The 13,591-nt window shown below is 40.0% G+C and overlaps 1 protein-coding gene across 1 annotated transcript; it reads left to right on the top strand.

Moving 5' to 3' along the window:
- The first annotated feature begins 4,140 nt into the window (after positions 1 to 4,140).
- Positions 4,141 to 4,719, top strand: LOC142169658 (uncharacterized). The gene has a single exon (XM_075231555.1). It carries the CDS (start codon positions 4,141 to 4,143, stop codon positions 4,717 to 4,719), a length of 579 nt encoding a protein of 192 aa, XP_075087656.1.
- Positions 4,720 to 13,591: the final 8,872 nt, after the last annotated feature.

Genomic DNA, 13,591 nt, shown 5'->3' with positions numbered 1-13,591 from the left:
TGTGTGATAGATTTTAGGGGTGCTTGGGATCAGTTCTTGACACTTGCGGAGTTTGCTTACAACAACAGTTATCAGTCCAGCATTCAGATGGCACTGTATGAGGCTCTGTATGGTAGGTGGTGTCGGTCCCCAATGGGTTGGTTCGAGCCCGGAGAGTCCAGATTATTGGGTACGGACTTGGTTCAGGATGGCTTGGAAAGGGTTAAGGTGATTCAGGATAGACTTTGCACAGCCCAGTCTAGACAGAAGAGTTATGCAGACCGGAAGGTTCGCGATATGGCATTCATGGTTGGAGAGTGAGTCTTGCTCTGGGTTTCGCCTATGAAGGGCGTTATGAGGTTTGGAAAGAAGGGAAAGCTGAGCCCAAGGTTCATTGGTCCATTTGAGGTGTTGCGGCGAGTTGGGGAGGTTGCTTATGAGCTTGCCTTGCCTCCCAGTCTAGCAGGAGTTCATCCGGTATTCCATGTTTCTATGCTCCGGAAGTATCACGGCGATCCGTCCCATGTGTTGGATTTCTGCTCAGTCCAATTGGACAATGATCTATCTTATGTTGAGGAGACAATGGCTATTTTAGACAGGCAGGTCAGAAAGCTAAGATCAAAGAACATTGCTTCTGTGAAGGTTCATTGGAGGGGGCAGCCAGTTGAGGAGGCGACATGGGAGACCGAGCAGGATATGCGTAGCCTTTATCCTCATCTTTTCACCACTTCAGGTATGTCTCTATTCTCGTTCGAGGACGAACGATTGTTTTAAGAGGGAGAGGATGTAACGATTCTGCCGGTCGTTTTTAGAGTAATAGCCCCGATCCCCTATTTACTGTTTTCCCCGTACCATTTCTTGCTTATGTGACTTATTAGGAGGCTTCGTTTTGGTTTTTAGAGTGTTTTGGGACACTTAGTCCCTAAAACGGGAGCTTAAGTCTTAGAATTTTGACCATAGTCGGAACTGTGTGAAGATGACTTTGGAATGGAGTTCCGTCGGTTCCGTTAACTCCGTTAGGTAATTTTGCACTTAGGGACGTATCCGGATTGTGTTTTGGAGGTCCGTAGCTTATTTAGGCTTGAATTGTCCTAACCCAAGTGGGCGGAATAGGTACAAGTTGCGGTCGACCAAACTGGCGAAGGACACGCTCGGTGGCATGATGCTCGACTATATCGAGACATATCAGTGGGATGGAAGAGCTCCACATAGCTCAGCCGGGGGAGCAATAATAGGGCAAACCACCTATGAGCGCATCGTTGTATGGCCTCCATACGAACTATTAAACACAAGAATCATGAGTAAACAAAACACATATGAAGCCAGGCCAAGTAAACTTAAGTATATATGTACTTGCGCGCCTTCAAGCAAATCCAACAAATCCCTGTAATAGGGAGATGATGTCGAGCCTCGACCTCACGTCCATAGCCTCGCCTATCAACCCACCTCCAAGATAAAGGGAGAAACGGTGGAGTGGTGCATCCGGAGCGATTGGTGGTAGAGGTAGCTAGAACTACAGGAACCGCTCCCAGGCCTAAACCTAATATAGATTGTGGACGTAAAATTTATGGTATTTTTTTACTATGCATGTTATAATCATGAAAAGAATTGACTATGTTTTCACCTGTAGTAGCGGTAAAAATCTGGCAACGTCTCTCTTGGTGCCCATGCACACCCGGTACATTTGCCTATACAGGTAACCTAGAACAGTTGCACCCCAGCTGTAACCAGGTAAATCATCTAGCCGCTCCAGATGATGTAGAAATCTCAAGCTGACTAGGTTTTCCGAAGTGTTCGGGAACAGTACACCACTAAACATCAGCAACAACAACAATCTCGTGTGCAAGTCGATATCCTCCGGCGGTGAATCATTCATAATCTCCGCATCCATCGCCGCCAGATGCTGTCGGACGGGCGTCAACTGCAATCGACTCGCCCTACTCAATGCAGTCTTCTTCGTTGGCTGGAAACCGGTGAGTTGATGCAACATATGCAGGTAATGCACTCCCCTATAGTCTCTAAGAGCATGTGGGTAAGCTATAGGTAATCCATCAACTGGTAGCCCGAAGAGAACCTCCACGTCCTCAAGCGTGATGGTAGCCTTGCAGATGGGTAGATGAAACGTGTGTGTCTCTGGTCACCGCCGCTCTATCATAGCCTTGATCAACACCCAGTCGAACTGCAACCGGCCGATCTCTATGATCATGTAGAAACTCGTATCCTGAAGGCGTCTAACTATACGAGGATGGAGTGGGTGGTCCCTAATGAACTCCCATATATCGTCTATACGTCTGGGGCGGAATGTCTAGGCCAAACACTACCCATCCCAGATGTATGAAGACCTATGGTTGGCCTGTAGCAACAATAGCTCTAGAGATGCAGGTCCGAGATGCACAGGGGGAACCTCCATGACGATATCTGTAAATTGAAAAATATTAATTAAAGTATTTTTCTTTTAATTGCTTAACATCTTGTAATATCTTTTATACTAATATTTAATTGATATTTTTACTATATTGTTACTTAGGTTGATACATTTTTTATATTATAATTTTATATGTTAATTTATTATTTTATATGTTAGTTTATTATTTTATATGTTAGTTTATTATTTTACATGTTAGTTTGTTTATTATTTTATATGTTGTTTTTTTATTATTTTATATGTTAGTTTATTATTTTATATGTTAGTTTATTATTTTGTATGTTACTTTATTATTTTATATGTTTGTTTATTATTTCATATATTAGTTTATTATTTTGTATGTTAGTTTATTATTTTATATGTTAGTTTATTACTTTAGCTAAGTTATTTCTCTCTCCCCGACTTTTCTCTCTCTCTCTCTGCGACGTACAACCCTAACAGCTAATTAACAACCGGTGACCAGCACAGCCGCCGGCGACCACCCTCCCCCAAGGTAAGTCTCCTTTCTCTCATCCCCATCTCTCTTCCCTCATCTCTCGCACATCCCTCATCTCTCTTTCCCGTTTTGTTCTTCTTCCCCTCTCACTGCCGACGCGACGCCGACGACGCCTTTCTCCCCTTACTCCGTCCGGCCGTCCTCTTCTCCTCCTAGTTCTTTGAAATATTTCCTTAATTAATTACGTTTGAAAGGGCGTCAAAAACTGGTCCAAACCTGCAAATCCAATAATTCTGACCAAATATACCAACGGATATAAAGCCGAAGCTTTATAAAAATCAAAATTATGACCTCCCTCATTTTCAGTCTCACTGTCATCCCCGTCTGCTCCTCTATCTTTCTTTCCTTCTTCTTTTGCTCTTTTTTGTACTTGTGGGCTAGACTATTTGGACATTATCCCCCCAACTATCCCCCCTTCTTCTTCTTTTCTCTTGTTTTTCTCTTCTTTGCTTTTGTTGGGGCTCCACCAGTGGTAGCGAAGGCAGCACCTTTTTTTGGTTCTTGAGTTTTTTGTGTCTTTCAGTTAATACGTGGTGGCTATTGGAGACGAGCAAAGAGCGGGCGCGCAAACATAGGAGGGCTGCTAGGGCGAGTAGCGGTAAGGGGCGGTGAAAAGTTGGATGTGAACAAGCCAGGTGTCGCAACAGCATCGTGTACACCAAGACAACTTCCAGGTTCTATTCCCGGGAGTTGGTACCTCCCGCTTTCCTATTCTCTTTTCATTGTGTTAGTTAAACTACTGCCTTTTTAGTTTGCATTAGTGTAAAGCATTCTATTAGCATCAACTTGTTTTCTCCTAGTCTGGTCCGTTTACCTATGGTGTGTGAGTGATTCTCCTTAGTCTGTTGTAGGTATAGTGGTTGTAGTCTGGATGGTAGAGTAAGGTCATGTCCTTGGGGAGGCCAGGGGATGGGGAGGGAGGTGGGGTAGGGGTTAGGGCTAGGGACAGGAGGCAAGGGAGGTAAGGGGCACAAGGGTACCTATAGGTTGAGAATTGGGTCATGGAATATAGGTACATTGACGGGTAAGTCTATAGAGCTGGCGACGATCTTACAGAAAGAGGAAGGTCAATATAGCGTGTGTCCAGGAGACTCGGTGGGTAGGATCGAGGGCGAGGAATGCAAACAAGTATAAGCTGTGGTACTCTGGATTCCTGAAGGGTAAGAACGGTGTAGGCATTTTGGTGGATAGGGAACTTAGAGAGTCTGTGGTAGAGGTTAGGCGGGTGAATGATAGGTTAATGTCTATTAAGTTGGTGGTTGAAGAGTGCACCCTAAATGTCGTTAGTGCGTATGCGCCGCAATCTGGCTGGGAAGAGGAGGTTAAGAGGCGCTTCTGGGAGGGGTTGGATGAGATTATGCATAGTATTCTGCCTGCTAAGAAGTTATTTATAGGACGGGATTTCAATGGTCATATTGGGTCGACTGCAGGCGGCTATGGCGAGGTGCATGGTGGCTTCGGTTTTGGGGATAGGAACGCAAGAGGTACTTCACTACTGGATTTCGCTAAGGCATTTGAGCTGGTGATTGCTAACTCTAGTTTTCCGAAGAGGGAGGAGCATTGGTTACTTTTCAGAGTGGCGAAGAGTCAGATTGACTATCTTCTCCTTAGGAGGTGCGACAGAGGGCTGTGTAAGGATTGTAAGGTTATCCCGGGTGAGAATCTCGTGATGCAGCATAGGCTCTTGGTCATGGACATCGGTATTATGATGAAGAGGAAGAAGAGGACTGCACGAGGTCGACCGAGGATCAGGTGGGGAGCCTTGACTAAGGATAAAGCTCAGGAGTTAGAAGGGAGGTTATTGGCTGTGGGAGCATAGAGGAGTAGTGGGGACGCGAGCATTATGTGGTTGACGACAGTAGATTATATACGGGAGGCGACAAGAGAGGTGTTGGGAGTCTCGAAGGGTTACGCTAGCAGACACAAAGGTGACTGGTGGTGGAATGGAGTGGTCCAAGGTAAAATGGAAGTGAAGAAGGCGGCATACCTGAAGTTAGTAGGGAGCACATGCGAGGTAGAGAGGAGTACGAACAAGGAGAGGTATAAAGTAGCTAGGAAGGAGGCAAAATTGGCAGTCACGGAGGCTAAGACTGCAGCTTTTAGTCGTCTATACAAGGAACTAAGGGCCAAAGGCGGGGAGAAGAAATTATTTCGACTGGCCAAGGCGAGAGAGAGGAAGGCTCGAGATCTGGACCAAGTGAGGTGCATCAAAGACAAGGATGATAGAGTATTGATGGGAGAGGCTCAGATTAAGCGGAGATGGCATACTTACTTTCATAAACTTCTGAATGAAGAAAGGGATCAGGATATTGTGCTAGGCGAGTTGGGGCATTCCGAGAGTCACTGCGATTTTAGGGTACTATAGGCGCATCAAGGTTTAGGAGGTCGTGGGGGCTATGCGTAAGATGATCAGGGGCAGAGCTATCGGGCCTGACGAGATTTCGGTAGAATTTTGGAGATGTGTAGGTAAAGCAGGTTTGGAGTGGATGACTGGGTTGTTTAATGTTATTTTTAGGATGAAGAGGATGTCGAACGAGTGGAGGTGGGGTACTGTGGTTCCGTTGTACAAGAACAAAGGTGGCATGCATAGTTGCAACAACTATAGGGATATCAAATTATTGAGTCATATCATGAAATTTTGGGAGAGGGTGGTAGAAGCGAGGGTGAGGAGGACCGTGTCTGTATCAGACAACCAGTTCGGGTTCATGCCGGGTCGTTCTACTATGGAAGCTATCAACCTTATTAGGATGTTGGTAGAACAGTACAGGGATAGGAAGAAGGATTTGCACATGGTGTTTATTGATCTTGAGAAAACGTTTGACAAGGTTCCTAGAGAGGTTCTTTGGAGATGCCTAGAGGCTAAAGGTGTGCCGGTTGCTTACATTAGGGCGATTAAAGACATGTATGATGGAGCTAAGACTCGGGTTAGGACAGTGGGAGGCGATTCTGAGCATTTTCTGGTTGTTATGGGGTTACACTAAGGATCTGCGCTCAACCCATTCTTATTTGCCTTGGTGATGGACATACTGACACGCCATATTCAAGGAGAGGTGCCATGATATATGTTATTCGCTAATGACATTGTTCTGATTGACGAGATGCAGAGTGGCGTTAACGATAGGCTGGAAGTTTGGAGATAGGCCCTTGAGTCTTAGGGTTTCAAGTTGAGCAGGACGCAGACAGAATATCTTGAGTGCAAGTTCAGTGCCGAGCCGAGGGAAGCAGGCATGGACGTGAGGCTTGGATCGCAGGTCATTTCCAAGAGAGGCAGTTTCAAGTACCTTGGGTCAGTTATCCAGGGGGTGGGGAGATCGACGAGGATGTCACACACCATATAGGGGTGGGGTGGATGAAATGGAGAATAGCATATGGAGTCCTTTGTGACAAGTAAGTGCCACCACTACTCAAAGGTAAGTTTTATAGAGCGGTTGTTCGACCGGCCATGTTGTATGGGGCTGTGTGTTGGCCAGTTAAGAACTCACATATCCAGAAGATGAAAGTAGCAGAAATGAGGATGTTGAGGTGGATGTGCGGGCACACTAGGATGGATAAGATTAGGAATGAAGATATTCGGGAGAATGTGGGCGTGGCTCCCATTGATGCCAAGATGCGAGATGTGAGACTCAGATGGTTCGGGCATGTACAGAGGAGAAGCTTGGATGCCCCGGTAAGGAGGTGCAAGCAGTTGGCGTTGGTGGGTATGAAGAGAGGTAGAGAGCGACCTAAGAAGTATTGAGGAGAGGTGATCAGGCGGGATATGACACGACTTCAGATCTCCGAGGACATGGCACTCGATAGGAAGCTGTGGAGGTCGAGCATTAAGGTTGTAAGTTAGGAAGTAGTTGAGCATATTTAGTCTACCAGTATGAGGCTAGACTGATAGGATTTAGTCTTTGATTGCTGGTGATTAATGTTATGGTTACACTACTCTTCCGTTTTCATAGTGTCGGGCCTTATCTACTGGTTATTATTTCTGCTTTCATCTATTCATTGGTTCTTGTGATGTTGTTATTATTTCTATGGTTTTTTGTTGATGGTACTGATATATTATCTCTTTTCGTCTTCTTGAGTTGAGGGTCTATCGGAAACAGCCTCTCTACCCCCTCGGGGTAGAGGTAAGGTCTGCGTATACACTACCCTCCCCAGACCCCCACTTGTGGGATTTTACTGGGTCGTTGTTGTTGTTAGTTTATTACTTTCTATGTTTGTTTCTTATTTTATATGTTTGTTTCTTATTTTATATGTTTGTTTCTTATTTTATATGTTTGTTTCTTATTTTATATGTTAGTTTATTATTTTATAACTATACATGATATAATTAATAAGTATTCATATAAAAATACTTAGTTTGACAAATATTGTTATTTTTAATGTTATTTTCTTACATTTGTTGACTAAAATTCGAGAGAGTTTGTATTTGAACTATCATCTTTTTTTCAGATGTTTTTGGGGTTAACAGATAATTAAATAATTAATTTCAATAATTACAAAGATACTACGCTAAAGGGCACTATATTTTACTACGCTAAAGGACACTAGATTACAATTACGGGCACTATATTACAATTACGGACACAACATAATACTAAAGGGCACTAAACAATAATAAAGTCACATATTAATATATGTACAACAATAAAATCTAAATAACATTAATTATTCATAAAATAATAATTTTTCTATTTTACAAATCTTTTAGCACATAATTAATCTAATCTGGATAAAAATAATAAATTTAATTTAATCATAAAACAATCACGAAACAACATAGATCACAGTAAAAAAATAACTAATAAATATTTTTTATAACAACTAATAACATTAATTATTCATAAAATAACAATTTATCTATTTTACTAATTTTTTACCACAACAATAATCTAATCCGGATAAAAAATAATAAATTAATTAAATCACAAAACAATCACGAAATAATATAGATCACAGTGAAAAATAACTAATATGTATTTTTTATACATGAGTTGTAACAAAAAGTAAGTTAGAATATCTCGATTTAAATATTTTTGAAAAGGTGAAGATTTGGAGGCCGAAACAAGCAATCCACTATGCGATAAAGCTTGCGATCCGGTGTTAGCTTGCTATAATACCGAGAAGATACACTTTTTGTGGGACGGGTGGGCTCCAATGAGTTTTTTTTGCTTTAAATATGGGGAGGGGGGGAGGGGACCGCTGGAAATTGGTTTGGGGGGAGGGCACTAATTCCGGTCGGGGAAGATGAAGGCCTTCTTCTTTAAGTAGGTATAGCGCATGTATTCACTGCGCTATACTATAGCACATATTATACGTGCGCTATATCTCCCGCCCTTTTTGAGTTCAAATATAACGCGGTTATTCACCGCGCAATACCTTAACGGACAAACGTGCTATTAAGGTATAGCGCAGTGAATAACCGCGCTATATATAAAATGGTACCTAATTTTTTTTAAACCTATTTATGTCGCTTGAGTCTAAAAGAACCACACTTTGGTTCCGGATTCACTCTTATTTACTTACTGCTATATAGTCTCAATTCCGTGTTGTACAGTCTCAGATTAAATTAATTTAGACTTACTTCCTAGAGGCGAATGTAGTGTACAGATCATGGGTTTAGTTGAATTCTTAATATTTGACGCGGAGTAATTTATAAGTAAAATTTTCTTAAATTACAAAAATAGTAAATATGAACTCATAACTTCAAAAATATAATAGGTTCAATGTTAAAAATCTTAAAAATTAAACCCATAGAGTTTAAATGATGGCTCCGCGTCTATTACTTATACGACAGCATAGTGGGGTCGCATCAAGGCAACGATATTTTATTAACGTGTGTTGCAGTAATTAACGTAGCAATGAATCGCTAAGGAGTAGTTTTGTATTCCCTCTATCTTAATTTATGTGGTAATATTTTTTTAGTTTGTCTAGAATGAGATATTATTTTTTTATTTTTAAAAAGATGATTTATAATGACATAAATATTTAAAACTTATTTTAAATAACAAATTTTAAAAAATTTCATTTCTTTTGAGGCTACATAAATTGAGGTGGAAGAAATAGTACATAGCATAGGTTAAGAAAAAACGAAGGAGAGTGAGAGAGAGTGAAGTGAGCAAGAAACGTGTACGGTCAAATCAAAGTGAGAAATTTCGTGTCCTCCTTTTTTCTGAAATAAAAGACCAATACCTGTGCAAGTTCCCCATGTGTAACGTTTACAAATGGATGAAGACTCCTTCCACCATTCTGACTTTTGAGGTTTAGATTTGCGTTCTCGGCTAACTGTCTTTCATTTTGTTTAATTTTTCCTTTCTACTTTATCCTTGATTACATCCACTGTTTTAGTTGGTGTGGGCATAAGGCGTGACGTTTTTATCTAACATGTGGTAAGGCATAAGTCCCTAGGTATGGGGTATAAGTGTATAACCCAAAAATTGACTATCAAATTAATTAATTAAATTTGTAATTGTAAGGCCACAAGCAATTGATTCAATCCAATGATATTATCTTTTGTTAATCGAATAAAACCAAAAAGGAAAAATAATAGCAGAAATAAGAAATAAAACAACAAATATGTAGAAATAAAGTGATTTATATGTGATGATCCTTGATCGGATGAGTGTGCTGAACAAAGCTTGATGAGCTGAATTGCGGTAATCTACGGAGCAAGTTGCTATGAATTACAATGTGCTGAATTCGGGAGTATAAAATTAGATGATTATAATGATGGTAAAGTGTGCATATTTATAGTACTAGTTCCAAGTAGCTATTTACTTTGAATAATGGATCCATTATAAGAATTTATTTAACCCATTCATTATATTTAAAAGATTTGTAATTGCTGATTTAATACTAAATTCTGTAACTACTAGTTTATGCTGACTCCCAAATTTTTTGAAAACTACTGGTTTGTTGGTCTTCTAATCCATAGACTCTAAATAGTTGCTTCCGGGCACTTGATTGTTTATTCAGAGATACCTTTCCGGACATTCACAGATTTTTTCGGACACTCAATTATATTTTGGAGATTCAGGATGGTTACTTCTGGATTAACACCTTTTGATACTGATTTAGAGAACTTGGGATTTACTTCCTTAGTTGACCTTACGGTTTGACCTACAGCTGACTAGGCAATATTTTTCATGTGTTAGTCATTAATCTGTTCACGTGTCAAGACTATTTTTTACCAATACAAATAGTCTTTTCACTTTTCGAACAGTTTTCTAGAAGCTTTCGGTAAGTGGAAGAGTACTTAGTGGGACAAGAATCGTAATTGACATTCTTGAATGGCAGGAAAGAAATTATGTTGAATACTCTCATCCTAAAATTGATGGGACGTGTTCCGAGATTGAAGCATCATATGACGTTCTCATTTGATGTTTGATATATGTAGTGAAACTTGATTGGAACTGTCATTAACAACGGTTTCCAAGGCAATGATAACTCCATGACTTTGTGATGACGACCCCATGATGTTGATTACATGCCTATGAATACGAAACCCTATTCTTCTTCAAAAGGCAAGATGATCATCACACAAGATGTTTCCATTTCGGATCACTAAGTTTCGCAAATATTGCCAAAATGACTTTAGCGGATTGTGCCCTTTGAAACAAAATAGAATGATAAATATAGAACCGAAATATATCCGTGAATGAATTTTTCTTCTTTCATATGGTTGGAACACCTTCTCTCATTCGGGAGGAATATTATTGGAAATATCATGTCGATATTCAACTTGATTAGGAGAATGAGCTAATTACTAATCATCAGGATGATGTTTCTTCGTATATACGTACCCATACACTCTCATATTCGAATCAGTAATTGATCTCGGCATGATGGAATTTTGCAACCATTTCAACATCTACCTAGCCCAAAAGGGTTCGAGTATCTGAAGGCTTGTAGCGTTCCTTCTTTATTTGTCAATATAGATTTCACTCTCGAAACCTCCTCCATCTCTATTTTTTTGAAACTTTACTGGGTAGTATGATATATTTATTGTGGTATCGACCTGGGATATAGTTCAATCCAAAGACCGCATGTTCCCCGAGAAGTGAAATGATTAACATAAATGCAATTCTTTGTTCTAGTTCATCTTATAATTTTTGGTCTTTGAACCGTAGCTGCTATGAAAATAATTGGAGAAGTCCCCTGCATCATGGAATGGTTAGAGAATATATTATCTTCTTCTCCTGTGGATATGAGGTCGTGAAAGTATATCTTCAAGATTTCCAGATGGAAATCTAAGCACTTTGGTAAGTTTTCGAACTGATTATTTGTTTGACATTATGTGATCTTATCTTCCTCTCATTGTTGTAGGTATTCGGTCAAAAAAACTCACCCCTAAATCTTGATTGAGATCCCAAAAATGGATAATAAAGCTCAAAAAGTTGATCACTCTGAAGCGGAAGAAGAAGGATACTACAAGTTCCATTCTAAGGAGGGTTGTTCTTATCAACCCTCCGCGGAAGAGAAGACAAGGTCTATCAGAAAGCAGAAAGAATTGGTAATGACCGGAGTTGTCCTTGAGACAATCCCCCAGAATGCTTAATTTTGTCTCAGGGATGCCCAGAAGAAAGCTTTCCCATTTTCGTGGAGAGTGATAAAAGAGAATCCCCGGTTGAGGGGTGTTTAACCTAAAATTAGATTAATAGGTCAAATCAATTAAATTTATATTTTAGGACATTAACAATCGATTTAATTCACTTTCTCAAATGATAATAATAATACGAAATTACACAAACAATGAACAAAATAGTAAAGTAATGAAATAAAAGGGAGGAGAATTCTTATTGATTAGAATAAACTCTTCTCTCGTATTCTATGAATCTTGAATTTATAGAAATACAATGTTACGATTACGAGAATAATATAATAATTTTTAGATGGGATATATTTGAAAGGAAAGCGGGGTTTAAATTGTGAATTTACTCGTAACTTTTTTTTTCTGATATCACGCTCACCCGTTACACGCATTAATTATGTTTTCTACCAGTTACATTAAGAATTTGTAATTGATACAGAATTTATCTAATCCCACTTAATCTGGGATTGGCTGATTCTCCTCCTTTTCGTATCTACTTGTGACTCTTCATACCGAATTTGGCGTAGTTTCGTTATAATCAGTTTCAGTATTAATGATTACGATATTAATATGTCTAGTATCGAGTGTTTCTTCTAATTCTATCCATATCATTCTTCACTATACTTGACACGTGTTGAGATTTAACTTGTCCACATAGTGAGTCTATTTTTTACCAATACGGATAGTCCCTCCACTTTTCGGATAATCTCAACTGATTATTCAGAAAGTGGTAAAGAATTTTTGGCGGGAATGCTGTAGAAGTTAAAGGACATACGCCGCTTTCATTTAATACTCGAGACATGTGGCATAATATGATTGATTCTATAATTTGCAGCAATTTTCTAGGCACTAATGGCTCTGTAACTTCGAAGTGACAGTCTCGTGATGAAGGTTCATGATGACACAACTTTTTCCTATAAATATGAAATCGAAACCTTCAAATCTTTTCCCTACTTTCTTTGCCTTCGTCTTTTTCCTTGTATTCTCTTCATTCTCCGATTTTCTCTATTCATTGTTTCACTTATCATTATAATGGCTTCCCAAATTCCTCACCCTTTTGCTTCTTCTAACCCCACAACCTCTCCCTGTCGGGCTGCTATAGCTGACAAGTTATCAAATGTAGAATCTCCTACTAGGTTAGGAGGAGAGGGGGAGACTTCAAAGCCTTGATTCTCCACTGGGTAGTTCTTCTCATGGAGCTTAACCCGACGCGAAGCATACGCAATCACCCAAACCATCCTGCATCAACACACACCCAATCCAACCCATGAAGCATCATAGTAGACAGTATATGAACACGATGCCAAAGGCTAAAACAGAACTGGAGTTGTAGTCAAGGCAGACTTGAGCTTCTAAAATCTCTCTTCACACTCGTCATACCACCTGAATGGGACACCTTTCTGAGTCAACTTAGTCAATGGGGCTGCTACAGATGAAAACCCCTCCATAAAGCGGTGATAATACCCACCCAACCTAAGGAAACTCTGAATCTCTAAAGGGGTAGAAGGTCTGAGCCAACTCTGAACTGCCTCAAACTTCTTCAGATCCACCTTAATCCCCTCACTAGACACCATATCACCCAAGAATACCACCGAATCTAACAAAAATTCGCATTTGGAGAACTTAGCATATAGCTTCTTCCCCCTCAAAGTCTGGAGCACAATCCTCAAATACTGCTCATGCTCCTCCCGACTATGAGAATACACCAATATATCATCAATAAACACATTGACAAAGGAATCCAGATAAGGCTGAAACACATTGTTCATCAAGTGCATGAAAGTTGTTGGGGCATTGGTCAAGCCAAACGATATCACTAAGAACTCATAATGCCTATAACGGGTCCTGAAGGCTGTTTTAGGAATATCTGAAGCCCTGGTATTCAACTGATGGTACCCCAGTCTCAAATCAATCTTTGAGAATACCCTAGCACCCTGAAGCTGATCAAATAAATCATCAATATATGACAGTTGATACTTGTTCTTGATAGTAACTTTGTTCAATTTCATGTAATCAATATACGTCATCACATAACCGTTTTTCTTCTTCGCAAATAGAATTGGAGCACCCCAAGGTGACACACTCGGCCTGATGAAACACCTATCTAGCAATT

The sequence above is a fragment of the Nicotiana tabacum genome, chromosome 15, assembly GCF_000715075.1.
Source record: "Nicotiana tabacum cultivar K326 chromosome 15, ASM71507v2, whole genome shotgun sequence".
Lineage (NCBI taxonomy): Eukaryota > Viridiplantae > Streptophyta > Magnoliopsida > Solanales > Solanaceae > Nicotiana > Nicotiana tabacum.
This window is presented reverse-complemented; position numbering and strand designations above follow the sequence as displayed.

Bases quoted from the DNA above. Each gene is read 5' to 3' on its own strand.
- LOC142169658 (XM_075231555.1), top strand. From the start codon at position 4,141: ATGTCTATTAAGTTGGTGGTTGAAGAGTGCACCCTAAATGTCGTTAGT.